Genomic DNA, 15480 nt, shown 5'->3' with positions numbered 1-15480 from the left:
AGAAATTTTGCTATTCTACTGCTACTGCTCTGAGCTCCAAATTTCTTTTTAGCATTATCTGAGAACCTCGCCTAACTCAAGAACAGAAGAGCCTCTGTAAAAATGATAAAAATATTCCTAAAACATATTTTTAATTTACTTGGAATTTTAAATTCATGACATAATTTTAGGAGGTACTGGAGATGAAAAACATAAAGACAAACCACTTGATGGGAGGTCAGGATGTCAGATTTCTGAGATGGTTAGGGAGTATAGATAATGCAGGTATTAGATATCTATGATATACTACTGAATGAGAAAAAAAAGCTTAAATTCAAGTCTATTTTAAATCTACTTATACAAAGTTGTGTATCCGCATCTATGTAAGTAGGTACCTGCAGAGAGACGTTCAGAAGGATATTGACCAAAATATTACCAGTGGTTACCTATGAACAGTGAGGGTTTAGGTGAAAACTTTTTTTATGCTTTTTTATAATTAGAAAACTAAAAAGCTATGTTAATTTTAAAAAGGGGTATCATTTATTGACTATTTAAGCTCTGTGCTAACTGCTTTACATACATTTAGTTCTCAAAACAATACTAATAGGGACTATTCTCAATTTATAGGTATGGAAATCTAGGCTCAAAAAAGGTATGTGCCTTTCTGAAGCCACTTAGCCAGTAAGTGCTGGATCTAGAGCTTGTATTGAGACCTCTTGAGATTCCTTGCTATTTTTATATGACCATACTGTCTCATTAATTATTCTATTTATCTAACGCCAATATTGATAACATAGAGAGATAGTAATATTGAAAAAGACATTGCTAAAATACAAATTTCTTTTCAATGAAATTTTGTCTAGGCTTTTACTTAAATGTTAAGACATCTTTTGATTTAGGGACTTTCCTGGCGGTCCAGTGGTTAGGAATCCGCACTTCCACTGCAGGGGGCATGGGTTCCATCCCTAGTCAGGAGGGCAGAGAGCTAAGATGCCGAAAGCCATATGGTGCAGCCAAAAAAAAAAAAAAGAAAAGACATCTTTTGATTTAATTTTGTTTTTAGAAAAACAAAAGCCAAACTCTTTCAAGAGTTTAGGAAGGCTTTCAGAGCCTAGCAATGTTGTTTTTAAAAATTACCAATCTTTTTAGAAAGTAATATTAAAATACTCTTTTCAAAATTTACAGTTATTAAATTAAAGAACTACACTACAGAGTGTTTTTTTTTTTTTTTTTTTTTTTGGCTGCGCAGCTTGCGAGATCTTAATTCCCTGACCAGGGACTGAACCCAAGCCCTTGGCAGTGAAAGTGAGGAGTCCTAACCACTGGACCATCAGGGAATTCCCGCTCATTCCAATATATATATTTTTTTATTTTAATTTTTTATTTATTTATTTTTGCTGTGTTGGGTCTTCGTTTCTGTGCGAAGGCTTTCTCTAGTTGTGGCAAGTGGGGGCCACTCTTCACTGCGGTGCACGGGCCTCTCACTATCGCGGCCTCTCTTGTTGCGGAGCACAGGCTCCAGACGCGCAGGCTCAGCAGTTGTGGCTCACGGGCCTAGTTGCTCCGCGGCATGTGGGATTTTCCCAGACCAGGGCTCGAACCCGCGTCCCCTGCATTGGCAGGCAGATTCTCAACCACTGCGCCACCCGGGAAGCCCCAATATATTCTTGATATATTAGTCTTTAAGTCATCTTAACTGTTTTGTCCTTAGACAAAGATACGATTTCAGTTCATTTTAAGGTTAGCCTAAGGGTATATATAGAATGTTCAGACAGATATCTGAGCCTGCATGCAGAAGGACAAAGTGAGTATGGATAGAAAAGCTGATTTTCACACAAGAAACACAGTCATTATTTTTCAAGTCTGTAACCAAAATATAACCATTTGAAAGAGAGGAAAAGAGATAGTCATGTATGATGAATGAAAACCACTAACAGAGTAAAATACTAGCATTCCAACCCATTTTTAAGAAAGGTTGTCATGCTAATATCGTATGCCAGGAACAATCTTATTAACCCTCATTCAAGGGATCTGCACTACTTGTTTACTGGTAGATAAGAGATGTATTGTGTTAAATATTTGATCCAACTTATTCTTTATGAAATTTACTACTACACTGTTAATTATTTTAAGAAAGTTAATTATTATTTGTTCTCAGAAGGACCTCTTCAAGTAAAAAGCATCTGGATCTTTGTAGGCTATTATATTCTTAGCACTCATGTTTATACAAGTTCACAGTCCTGTAATTTTGAAATCCAAAACGCTCTGAAGGGGCTTCCCTGGTGGCGCAGTGGTTGAGAGTCCGCCTGCCGATGCAGGGGACACGGGTTCGTGCCCCGGTCCGGGAAGATCCCACATGCCGCGGCGCGGCTGGGCCCGTGAGCCATGGCCGCTGAGCCTGTGCGTCTGGAGCCTGTGCTCCGCAACGGGAGAGGCCCGCATACCGCAAAAAAAAAAAAAAAAAAAAACAAAAAACCAAAACGCTCTGAAAATCGTTAAGTTTTTTTTCTTTTTCTTTTTGGTAAGTTTGGAGCTAAAATTTGACTTAACTAAAGAGAGGTTATTTATAGTTTTCATTTATTTCATTTGATGTGAATATTCAAATCTTTTATTGCAAAAATGCTGTGTTTGATCACTGAGTACTTCCACACCCCCTGCTCAGGGTGTTACATAGTATATGACAGATGGATTACCTTTCTAAAACCTGAAAGATTCCAAATTTTGAGACACACTGACAAAGCTTTTGATAGGAGATTGTGGATCTTTTTTTTTTTTTTTTGCCACACTGCACAGTATGTGGAACTTTCCCAACCAGGGATGGAACCCGTGCCCCTTGCAGTGGATGTGTGGAGTCTCTACCACTGGACCACCAGGGAAGTCCGAGACCGTGGATCTTTAAGTCACATATTTTGTGGAGAGAAGTGTAGCAGTTCCTTATGAGACATAATTTAACTTATTCTGATTTAACTATGCTTGGATAGCAGCACTTTCACTTAGAAGAGAAGTGGCAACTCATCCGGATAACTGGGTTGAGTGTGCCTTGTTTCTCAGGGGAGTAAACTGGAAGACAATTAATGTTGCTTGAGTTTTTGAACATTTCTGGAAAACCTTGGACAACTGAGGAAGAGGATATACAATTACAATAAGGCTGGGCTGAGGAGCTAATGAGAACTCTGAGAAAGGCATACCCTTCTCTTGTCTTGGCTTAGAATACCAAAGGTAAATCTGAAAGGAGAATATGTCCCTGACATGAAAACAGAAGATTACAAAAAAACCTTGTGTCTGGTACCCTCTAGACGTATGTAGAGGCATGACTGGATGGAACAACCTCAAGAGGAGTATACCTTTAGTTTGGTAGCTCCAACAGAGACTTTGCTTTAAGAGCTATAATCACAAGGTATATTAAAAAAAAAGTGAACTTCCAGGCTCCTTGCATGTCAGTACGTTACCAAGGCATCTATGGAAAGCTCTGGATTCCTCTCAATGGCTAGAAAAGGCACCAGACTGGGAGAAAGATTATATAGATGGTAAGTTTTCTGTGAAAAGTAAGTCCTTTTTGAAAGGCTGAAGAACTTAGACCCCTTTGAACACTTGACTGTAGGTACTGCTGATTCTAGAAAGTGACACATGTCTATAATCAGGGTCTTTCATTTTTGGATACTGTTGCCAGTATATGTACAGGATGATGGTACCTATTTACCCATCAGGAGGATTTTTCATAAATTCTCTATCACAATGCTTTCATGATGATGAGCCAATGCTATATGCAATATAAGATTCCCATCAACAGAAAGAGCCACTTGTAACAATCAGAACTTTCAGGTAAATTCTCTGCATGATATATTGACTCCATATAGTCTTTTATAGACAAGGGCATTTTTGTTAAATACTTATTTTTAAATAGATGCATAAAATGCCCCACGTAAGTGAAACTAATTGCAGCAAGTGTTCTTCTTAATATAACTGTTAATCTATAGAAGGCAGAATTAAACATCAGAACTAGCAGTTCAAATAACAGGAAAAGATCATATGTTGGAAATTTAATCTCAGCTCTTTTATCATTATCTGTGAAGATCTTATTATTTGCAGTTCAGAGAAGGTAAAGAGGAAAAGGTCTTCTCATCCCCACCAGGAAGTTTGAGGGAAACGTTTCCTTAAGTTTTTCCTGCTTGTATAGGTCATACTTATCTAAGTTTCGTGGGCGTGCATGTTTCTCGTATTATTTCCCATCCCAGGTTGACCTTGTCCTTTTTCATAGGATGTGAGGAAATGCTCCCTAAGGGTACACATCACTAGTTCTGGTAATGGAAGGGAGACACACTGAGATGTACACAGGGCAGAGAGGTGCTGAGCAAGGCAAGTCACGTACTTATAAGAAGAATAAGAATGGACACTAATCGTTAGCTATTGGCTACTCTTTATTCCACACAGATTGCCTTTTAGCCTTAAAAACTGCTGAGAGGTTGGTGAGTTATGCCTTGTAGAATAAAACAGAGCAGAAGTCCCAAAGGACTTTCAGTGACAGACTTAGTAAGGGAGTTGAGAACTGGGGGCCATGACTGCAATATTTTATTTTATTTATTTATTTATTTATTTTTGCGGTATGCGGGCCTCTCACTGTTGTGGCCTCTCCCATTGTGGAGCACAGGCTCCGGACGCACAGGCTCAGCGGCCATGGGTCACGGGCCCAGCCGCTCCGCGGCATGTGGGATCTTCCCGGACCGGGGCACGAACCCGTGTCCCCTGCATCGGCAGGCGGACTCTCAACCACTGCGCCACCAGGGAAGCCCGACTGCAATATTTTATAATCTTGGTAATGTCTTCTATATTTGATATTTTAGTATTTCTTATAGTAATTAGTGGCACAACCTAAAAAAATGAAATGTGCCTGTCTTGTGGATAGAAAAAAAAAAAAAGGCTGTCAACATTTATTTTCTATCTACTATGTGCCAGGCACTGAGTCAAGTTTAATTTTCAAACTCAATAAAGTATAGTCATTTCATACAAGGAAGCTGAATCAAAGAGCTTAAATATATATAAATATGTAAATAAAAATAAACACATACCTTTTTAAAAAAAATTCCATATATATGTGTTAGCATACGGTATTTGTTTTTCTCTTTCTGACTTACTTCACTCTGTGTGAGACTCTAGGTCCATCCACCTCACTACAAATAACTCAATTTCGTTTCCTTTTATGGCTGAGTAATATTCTATTGTACATATGTGCCACATCTTCTTTATCCATTCATCTGTTGATGGACACTTAGGTTGCTTCCATGTCCTGGCTATTGTAATTAGAGTTGCAATGAACATTGTGGTACATGTCTCTGTTTGAATTATGGTTTTCTCAGGGTATATGCCCAGTAGTGGGATTGCTGGGTTGTATGGTAGTTCTATTTTTAGTTTTTTAAGGAACCTCCATACTGTTCTCCATAGTGGCTGTATCAATTTACATTCCCACCAATAGTGCAAGAGGGTTCCCACTTCTCCACACCCTCTCCAGCATTTATTGTTTGCAGATTTTTTGATGATGGCCATTCTGACTGGTGTGAGGTGATACCTCACTGTAGTTTTGATTTGCATTTCTCTAATAATTAATGATGTTGAGCATTCTTTCATATGTTTATGAAGAACCTAGGGGCAGGACAGGAATAAAGACGCAGACCTACTAGAGAATGGACTTGAGGACATGGGGAGGGGGAAGGGTCAGCTGGGACGAAGTGAGAGAGTGTCACGGACTTATATATACTACCAAATGTAAAATAGATAGCTAGTGGGAAGCAGCCGTGTAGCACAGGGAGATCAGCTCGGTGCTTTGTGACCACCTAGAGGGGTGGGATAGGGAGGGTGGGAGGGAGGGAGACGCAAGAGGGAAGAGATATGGGGATATATGTATATGTATAGCTGATTCACTTTGTTATAAAGCAGAAACTAACACACCATTGTAAAGCAATTATACTCCAATAAAGATGTAAATAAATAAATAAATAAATAAACACAGCTAGCACATAGCACAGCCAGGATTTGAATCCAAAGCCCATGATTTCTCATTGTACAACACCTGTATGAATCTCTAATACAAGTATGACCCATGTGACAGCTGAATGACTCTTCAACATAGAGAGCCTGATAAATGTAAATTCTCTCATTGGGACTTCCCTGGTGGTCCAGTGGTTAAGACCCTACGCTCCCAATGCAGGAGGCCTGGGTTCCATCCCTGGTCAGGGAACTAGATACCGCATGCCGCAACTAAGAGCCCTCATGCCACAACTAAAAAAGATCTCACACGCCACAACGAAGATCCCACATGTGGCAACGAAGACCTGGCACAGCCAAATAAATATTAAAATAAATAAATAGGGGGCTTCCCTGGTGGCGCAGTGCTTGAGAGTCCGCCTGCCAATGCAGGGGACGCGGGTTCGTGCCCCGGTCTGGGAAGATCCCACATGCTGTGGAGCGGCTGGGCCCGTGAGCCATGGCCGCTGAGCCTGTGCGTCCGCAGCCTGTGCTCCGCCACGGGAGAGGCCACAACAGTGAGAGGCCCGCGTACCGCAAAAAAAAAAAAAAAAAAAAAAAAAAAAAAAAAAAAAAAAAAATAAATAAATAAATTCTCTCTCTCACAGAATAACCTTTTTTGGGGGTGGGGGGAATAAAAATTTTAGGCTACAGGGCTACTTCTGCTCTCACAACTACTGAGCCCATGTGCCACAACTACTAAAGCCCACGTGCCTAGAGCCCGTGCTCTGCAACGAGAAGCCACCCCAATGCGAAGCCCATGCACCGCAACGAAGAGTAGCCCCCTGCTTGCTGCAACTAGAGAGAAAGCCTGTGCACAGCAATGAAGACCCAAAGCAGCCAAAAAAATAAATTAATTAATTTAAAAAATTATTTTAAAAAATTTAGGCTACATTCCATATCCTTCTCAGAACAATCTTGTATTAAAAACTTTTATTTCAGTGAAGAAAGGTGAACTTTACTATTTCTAGAAAGATTTTTGACTTTCTGGTATCATCTGATACCAGAAGATATAAAGAAGAATAAAGAAAGGATACTTTAGAAATCAGTAACTCTATATGGAAATACAGACATGGAAATATTTCAGTATTAACCATGAGCCAGCTACTAAATTACTACATCAGATGAAACTTGACACTGATCACTGTCACTTGTAACCATCTTATGGTTAAACTAAGATTCCTAATTTAATTCTATGGCTGCACAGAATAGATAATTGTGACCTTATAAAATCATTTTGGCCAGTTCTTTTTGGTATATCATTCTAAAACATGACTCAAAATAATCATATATTAAAATAAAATGAAAAGGAATTTTGATTTACCAGCAGATAAAAAAAGGTAAGCCACAAAAAGAAGAAGTGCAATAGTTTCAACCCTTAATTAAATTCCAGTGGTAATACTGTGACTGTATGTTTTCAACTGGACATTTTTGACTTTTGTAGGGAAAATACTGGAATTTGAAATGGGTTATATTAAAAAGTTTTTTTTTAAAATGTTAAGATAATATATGAAAACCTTCCGAAGAAAATAAGTTACATTTAATCATGGTGGTGACTTTAAAAGTCCTATGGCTTTCCTGAATGCATCTTACCTAAATCTAGATCAAATATTTATTGACTACTCATCTCTATATAAGGCAAGGGTATATACAAATTATACACAATAAATATCTATTGAGTGAATAAAAAATGAATGTGCTAAATCCATAAGGAGTTCAAAGTTCCTAATATAAATTATAAAATCCAAAATAAAATTAAGGAACAATATTGTCCTGCAGGGGGAATCCATCTGCAATTATCATATCACTGTCCTACTTGAAAACATTCCACAGTTCTCCATATACTACCATATGTAAAACTCATACACAAAATCTGGTTGCAACCTACATTTATGGTGTTGTTCAACACCTTCACCATACCAAACCTACTTGCTGTTTCAAATACAGTAATGCACTTTCAAGCTTTTCTGGCTCCAACACTTATTAGCTGAGTGATCTTGAGCAAATTTTTTTTGTTTTCTTTTTTTTTTTTTTTTTGGTACTTCTTGTGTGTTATTTTCAAATGAGTGAGCCTTACAAAATGGGAATATTAGAACAAAGCATGCAAACATTTTTATAGTACTTGAAACATATTGCCTTGAGCAAATTTCTTAACCATAGTTTCCTTGACTATAAAATGAGTATTAAAAAGAGAACCTAAAATATAGGATTGCTGAGAGGACTAAATGAGTTAATACAGGCAATGCAATTAGAAAAATATCTAGCATGAAACAAATCTTCAGTGAATTTCACCTATTATTTTCATTATTTTCAATTGTTATTTTCACTTCCTGGCATGTTGTTTTTCAATCACTGCAAAGTAAATTTCAATTCATCTTCAAGATCTAATCCATACTAAGAAGACAAACAATCTGATAAAAAAAGACAAAAGATATGAATAGACATTTTACCGAAGTAAATATATGAATCACTAATAAGCTCATTAGAAGATACTCAACATCATTAGTCATTAGGTTAATGCAAATCAAAACCACAATGAGATACTATTTCACATCCTCTAGGATGGCTATAAGCAAAGAGATAGAGAGACAACAAATGGAAGTGAAGATGTGGAGAAACAAGAACCCATATACAATGGTAGTAGAAACACAAAATGGTAGCCACTTTGTAAAAGTTTGTCAATTTCTTAAAAAGTGAAACAAATTTACCATAAGACTCAGCAACTCAAAAGTATTGAAAACATATTCATACAAAGACTTGTACACAAATGTTAATATCGGCATTATTGATAATAGCCAAAAGTGGGTAACAACCTAAATGTCTATCACTGATGAACAGATAAACAAAATGTGGTATATTCATAACACTGTTCAGTAATTAAAAAGGTACAAACTATTGATACATTCTAAGACATAGATGAACCTCAAAAATATGCTAAGTGAAAGAAGCAAGACATAAGAGAACACATATTGTATGATTCAATTTATACGAAATTTCTAGAAAACGGAAACCTATAGAGAAAGAAAATAGATTAGAGGTTGCCTGGGCAGGGGATGGGAATAGGGATTAACAGTAAACGGGCGTGAGGGATCTTACTGGGGTCATGATGTTCTAAAACTTACTTGTGATGATGGTTGTACAATTTGGTCAATTTACTAAAAATCAGTGAATAATATACTTGAAATGGGTGAATTATATGATATGTAAATATGCCTCAAAAAATTTGTAAAAAAATTATACTATATCAGGATGCATTAACTGTACCCATCAATGGACAGCAGGAGCACTCTATCATATACAGCACTTGCTTCATTATATTTTACTTATTTGTGTACATGTCAGTGAGCTCATCTAGTCCAGGCTCTTAACATGTAATAGTTATCCTCAGCCTCTCTCTGAACGATCAGCACTCAGATGCAGTAGGGACTCAGTGTCTGTTGAATTAAAATATGCTCCAAAATAGGATAGGAACAATAGCAATTTCAGAAATACGACAGAAGATAGCGGCAATTAGTGCTTCCTATATGCCCTGCATTTACCCGGCAGGAGGAGTAAGTTAATGGGGCACTGACTGGCACTCTCCGTGACAGGCTTTTCCAAAAGGAAACCAGAAAAGCAAGTAAACAATGGTTCCATTCTCATATGAAAGAACAGTACTAGTCCATACTGAGTCAAAACAATTATTTGGGATTTTATTCTTTGTGAGCAGTAAGAATACTTAATCTACAACAAAACAAAAAGTACATACAACAAATTTTACAGGTAAAAACATTTTCAAAATGATTATTCTAAAGACTTTTTCAGTGGTTGACAATCTGGGATGATTTTTACAAATGTGTGAGCATTTATCTTTTTCCATTACGAAAAAATTAACGGCTCCCCAAGTGCTGAACATTTCTTCTTAGAAAACAGAGTAGCATGTGGAAAGAACATTAAACTGCAATCAAGACATTAATGTGTCATTAATTCACTGTATGACTCTGGACAAGCCTCTTTTCCTTTCTAGGCTTCAGTTTCCTCTTTAATAAAGGTAAGTTAGCTCTAAGGTTCTTTCCAGCACTCCTGTTGAGGAAAACTAAGGTGCTTCAGACAAGATGACAAATGAGAAGCTCAATCTTTTCACTATAAAGAGGAAAAGAAATCCCTAATTTATAAGGGAAAAATGGAAAGCCCCAGCTTATGCATTCAGTAGCCCCTTACACATATATTTATAACTTTCATTCCAATATACCAGGTCCCACCCTTCATCAGCATGCAAACACACACACCCCATCCCTCCCACCCTTGACCCACACCCCCATATACCTCAGCTATGGTCATTCTCAGAGCACTGACAGGGGAGAGCTCAATATCCACCAGCTGGGCAGCTTTTAAACTCTGCCCAGTACAGATTGCACAAGGACAGAAAACAGCATAGAGTTAGAATTTTAAGGCAAACAGGGACACACAGCTAAGAACATTTAGCACAGTGTTCAGAAACAATGAAGGATTTAAGGTTGTCATTGGGCTTTGGATGAGTGAGATGAGAGTCACTATTATTCTGATTTTCTTGAGGAAAATGGGCAAAGATAAAATCATCTCAAATTAGTCGCAATTTTAAGTCAAGCTTGGCAAACTTGTCCATACCCTGTATCCTCAGGACAATGTCTCCGAGTCATTAAGCAAAAGCTGATCGATAAAAAAAGGCGCTACTATAAAGGGCAAGGGTTAATAATCTAGAGGGAAATGCTGATTTCCTACATTTCTTTATATAGCCACTAACAGGGCTACTTAAAGTTTAGTAGGAAAAGTAATGAAGATATCTCCAGCAAAGGTTTCTATTAAACTGATACCATTAAACTCTGATATCATAAACTCCCCTGGTTTTGATTCTAGGTTTACCAACAGACTTTACCAATACAACTTGACTTCCCTCTTGGCTTGCCTGCATTGAGAGAATGTGCTAGATATGCCAACATGTGCTTTCTCAACTTGTAGAAGTTAAATATCTTTTTAAAAATGTTATTAAATTAGTATTCTGGTTCTTTTTCTTTAATTAAAAAATGGCTATCATCTTTCATATATTAAACTCAAGGATAAAAATGTATGATTAATGATTGTTTTTTAAACACTGCCAATTTGGCATTTGTGTTAATACTTTAACATTCTAAGAAATCTGAAAGGAATTATAAAGGGTCTATAATTTTTAATAAAACCAGTAAAAATATTTGTATGCATATATTCATTATTCTATTTATTAATTCTATTCTGGTTAAAACTTAACCACTGGTTTCTTTGGAAGGGTATGCATGTGAAGAATTTCATGAATAGAAAGTATGTAATTTACATTTGAATTGAAAAAAATTTATTGAGTATTTTTTTCTTTTTCCCTCAGTTCAGTTTTCAGATTTCCAGTAACTTGTTTTATGATTTAACCCTATTAAGCAGAAAGTTGTTAGCATAAAGATACTGGGCGTGTTAGTCACATTTTAGAAAGAAGAAATGTCACAGTTTCTCTGCATGCTCACAGTTTTGTTATAATATTGAGATACACTCAGTTTTTGTCTGTCTATTCCAAGGATAGTAGTTATTTAAGAACAAACATAGCTTAAAGACAAATGAAATGAAAATCTGGAATTCCCTTACAGTATCACTGTCACAAGGCTGGAACTGGAAGGGCTGGGGTTTGTGAAATACAGCATTCTCGTGTAAAAACAGCTGAAGATTATAGTCTCGTACCACCTAAAGAGAAAATAAAATATCTTTAAGTCTTTAATAAGGTTACAATGTTCAATAATTGTGTTTTAAAGTTTAAGCTTTATTCTGCTGTTTTCCAAAAATGAGCAGTCATCCAGTACTACGTGGTCAAAAAGAAATTACAATTTTTTTTTTCATTTTAGATAATAGTTGTTATCATTGTGCCCCATTTTCTCAAGAATCTAAGTATGGACTGTACTAGTTTAGAAACTAGCCCAGATTTGAGGACTAGAAAATATGCACTATTTTAAGACTGCAAAAAGATGGCTATTACACAAAATGTTATTCTTTTGAACACAGGGGTGGGGTGGGGAGTGGGGGGTGGGTGTGGCTGTGTGTGTGTGTGGGGGGCTCGGGGGTGTGTGGGGGTGCAAATAGGGAAGCACATTAGCTTGTCAGGTCTCTCCCAGTTCTAAAGTTTTGTAGGCCTCTTAAAGTTTGCTTTATGGAGATTGCCATCTACTAGGAAACTGCCAAATAACCTTATACATAACACAAAATAGTATTTTTCTAGTACTTCTTGCCACCTTTTTAAGGAGGTTGTATTCTAATTACCATCTTAAAGCATACCAAGAAGACAGACTAGAAAGGAATTTATAGAGAAGGGGAATTCTAATACACATAAAGTATCAAAACAAATAGCACAGAAAGACAGTCATCTAAAAAGAATTCATTGTATTATATACTCTGGGAAAGAGTGGAAATCAGCAACATGTGATTGTGCAGAAACCCATTTTCTATTTTGCTACACTGCTTACCCTTGACTCTTCTTTCATTTGTAGTATATTACAGCTCATTAGCACCTCTGCCAGAGGATGGACAGAAGAAGGAAGAAAAGTTTAAAGCAGCTCTGTGGCTATACTTTAGCAGTCCTGGGAAAAGAATTCATTCAGGAGATGGAGAAAGTAGGAGGTATATTGTGCATTTTATTTACCAGCACAGCCCAATTCTCTATTGCTCCTCTGCACCCCCCACCCCCATGCAACAACCATTTACTGAGAGAGCTTACCAGGCCTAATGTTAAATGCAGCAGAGCGGGGGAATACACAGAGGAATAAATATGAATAAACAAAGTTAACATCTTCAAGGAATTTATAATCTAGAAACTGGGAGAACTAAACAGATTACACAATTAAAATACCCTATGAAAGTATGTAGAATGTACTAGGAGAGCACAAAAGATGGTACTATTTAATCCAGACTGAAGGGGTGGGATGGAGGACGGAGTGGTTGAAAAAATGTGATCATGGAAGGCTGGCTGAATAAACATATTCTCAAAGGGAAATGTGTTTTTTTTTCTTTTCCTGGATTCCAGTTTTAAGCTAGAGTAGCTGTGAAAGCTCTTTTTTTTTTTCTTTTTAAATTTATTTATTTATTTATTTATTTGTTGGTTGGTTGGTTGGTTGGTTGGTTGTGTTGGTTCTTCGTTGCTGCACGCAGGATTTCTCTAGTTGTGGAGAGTGGAGTCTACTCTTCGTTGCAGTGTGTGGGCTTCTCATTGAGGTAGTTTCTCTTGTTGCGGAGCATGGGCTCTAGGCCCATGGGCTTCAGTAGCTGCAGCACGCGGGCTCTAGGGTGCGTGGGCTTCAGTAGTTGTAGCTTAGTTGCTCCGCAGCATGTGGGATCTTCTAGAACCAGGGATCGAACACAGGACTGTGCCACCAGGGAAGTCCCCTGTGAAAGCTCTTGACACAGCCCTGAGACACAGCCTCACTAGTCACCATGCAGAAAAAAGCGAAGAGGATCATCCTTCTAGTTGCTAAACCTATCCTCTCAAGCCCCACAAACCAAACTTCCTTTTCTTTCTTTCTTTCCTCTTTTTCTTTCTTTCAAGGGGGAAGTATCAACCTTTTTAAATTTTTAATTTTTTGTTACGGAACATTTCAAAGTAGAGAGAACAGAATAATGTATCCCCATGTACCTACCACCCAACTTCCAAAAACACAAATTCTTGTTTCATCTATAAACCTACCTGCTCCTCCCCCACCCCAATTATATTGAAGCATGCCCTAGACATATCATTTCATCTATAAATATTTCAGTGTAATGTCTAAAAGACAAAGACTTTAAAATATATATCCATATTAAAATTTACAAAAAATATTATAAAACAACCAGTAAGTGTTCAAATTTCTGTTCCATATTTTAAAAAGTTTTACAAATCTGGATCACAATTAAGGTTCCTACAGTGCAAATGGATGATGTTGCTTAGGTTTGTTTTCGTATATAGGTTTCTTCCTCCATCTCCCTTACCCCCACCCCCCTGCAATTTGTTTGTTGAAGAAACTGAGTTTTTGTTTTGTAGTTTCCCGCAGTCTGAGTTTTGTTGACTCCATCCTCGCAGTATTCTGTTTCTTGTGTGTCCTGTAAGTTGGTGCTTCTTTGCATTTAGGTTTTTGTTTTATTTTTTATTTTTTATTTTTTATTTTTTTTTATTTTTTTTGCGGTATGCGGGCCTCTCACTGTTGTGGCCTCCCCCGTTGCGGAGCACAGGCTCCGGATGCGCAGGCCCAGCGGCCATGGCTCACGGGCCCAGCCGCTCCGCGGCATATGGGATCCTCCCAGACCGGGGCACGAACCCGTATCCCCTGCATCGGCAGGCGGACTCTCAACCACTGCGCCACCAGGGAGGCCCTGTTTTATTTTTATTTTTTGACAAGGTGGTGTTTACTTCTATGAAGAGGCTTGCCTCTGACTTGCCTCTTTTTGATATTAACAGTTGTAGTGGGCTGAATGAATGGTGGCCCCCCAAAAGAGATGTCCATGTCCTAATCCCTGGAACTTGTGAATGTTACCTCATTTGGAAAAAGGCCCTTTGCAGATGTAATTGTTAAGGATTTTGAGATTAGGAAGTCATTCTGGATTCTGTGGTTGGGCCCTTAATCTAATGATAAGTGATGTCATTATAAAAGGCAAACAGAAGAAAACACAGACAGAAGAGGAGCCAATGAGACCAGAGGCAGAGATTGGAGTAATGTGACCACAAACCAAAAAATGTCTGAAGCCATGAGAAGCTGGAAGAGGTAAGAAACGAATTATCCTCTGAAGCCTTTGGAGGGAGTGCAGCCTTGCTGACACTTTCATTTCTGACTTTTGGCCTCCAGAACTCAGAGGGAATAAATTTCGGTCATTTTACGCCATCCAGTTTATGGTAATTTGTACAGCAGCCGTAGGAAACTAATAGAACAGACCTATGATGATAAATGCCTAAACATATTAGGGGTTACAAAAACTAGAGATTTTTCTATTTTTTCTATCACTTTTTCAAGGAATTCTATCATTCCTTTTTCATTTATTAGCTGGAATACTTCCATAAGAAAAATTTTCCAAGTCAATTATTTAGTTACCTTGAGGTACATTTTGTATAAGGCAGGATAAACACTTCCTCTTCCCTTTATTATCTAGTTTTCAAATTGAGCTGTTTCCCTAGCAACCTCCAAAGAATGACCAATTATAGCTTTAATAAATTATTATTATGAAGTCATGGATTTAAAAATATTTGATGTTTTAATCTACTGCTGTTATTATCATTATTGATGCTAAAATTATCCCATCTTTGGCTAGCAAGATCACATCCTGAGTCCCTTTGAGATGGGACTAGTAGTTTTTGATAGTTTTGACAGTTTCCTTGCTTTCCATTATAACAAATTATTTAACATTTACCTTAAATATTTCATGTCCCAGATCTAGAATCAGTGCTATTTTCCCAAGAAGCACTGTTTTTATTTATTTACTTTTATTATTATT

The 15480-nt window shown here is 37.5% G+C and overlaps 1 protein-coding gene across 3 annotated transcripts in view; it reads right to left on the bottom strand.

The window, feature by feature from the left end:
* The window catches only part of FCHSD2 (FCH and double SH3 domains 2), a 316260-nt gene that overhangs the window by 73010 nt on the left and 227770 nt on the right, over positions 1-15480 (bottom strand). For 2 of the 3 annotated variants that reach the window (XM_082626728.1, XM_082626727.1), the window contains exon 10: positions 11623-11718. In XM_082626728.1, coding sequence (XP_082482854.1) covers positions 11623-11718 — 96 coding nt within the window. Of the gene's footprint in view, positions 1-10302; positions 10375-11622; positions 11719-15480 lie in introns of all 3 variants that reach the window. The other variant, XM_082626729.1, reaches the window with a different exon arrangement.

Source organism: Mesoplodon mirus, assembly GCF_964341445.2.
Source record: "Mesoplodon mirus genome assembly, chromosome: 7".
In the NCBI taxonomy this organism is placed as follows: Eukaryota; Metazoa; Chordata; class Mammalia; order Artiodactyla; family Ziphiidae; genus Mesoplodon; species Mesoplodon mirus.
The sequence above is the reverse complement of the archived record's forward strand: the minus strand, read 5'-3'. Positions and strand labels throughout refer to the sequence as shown.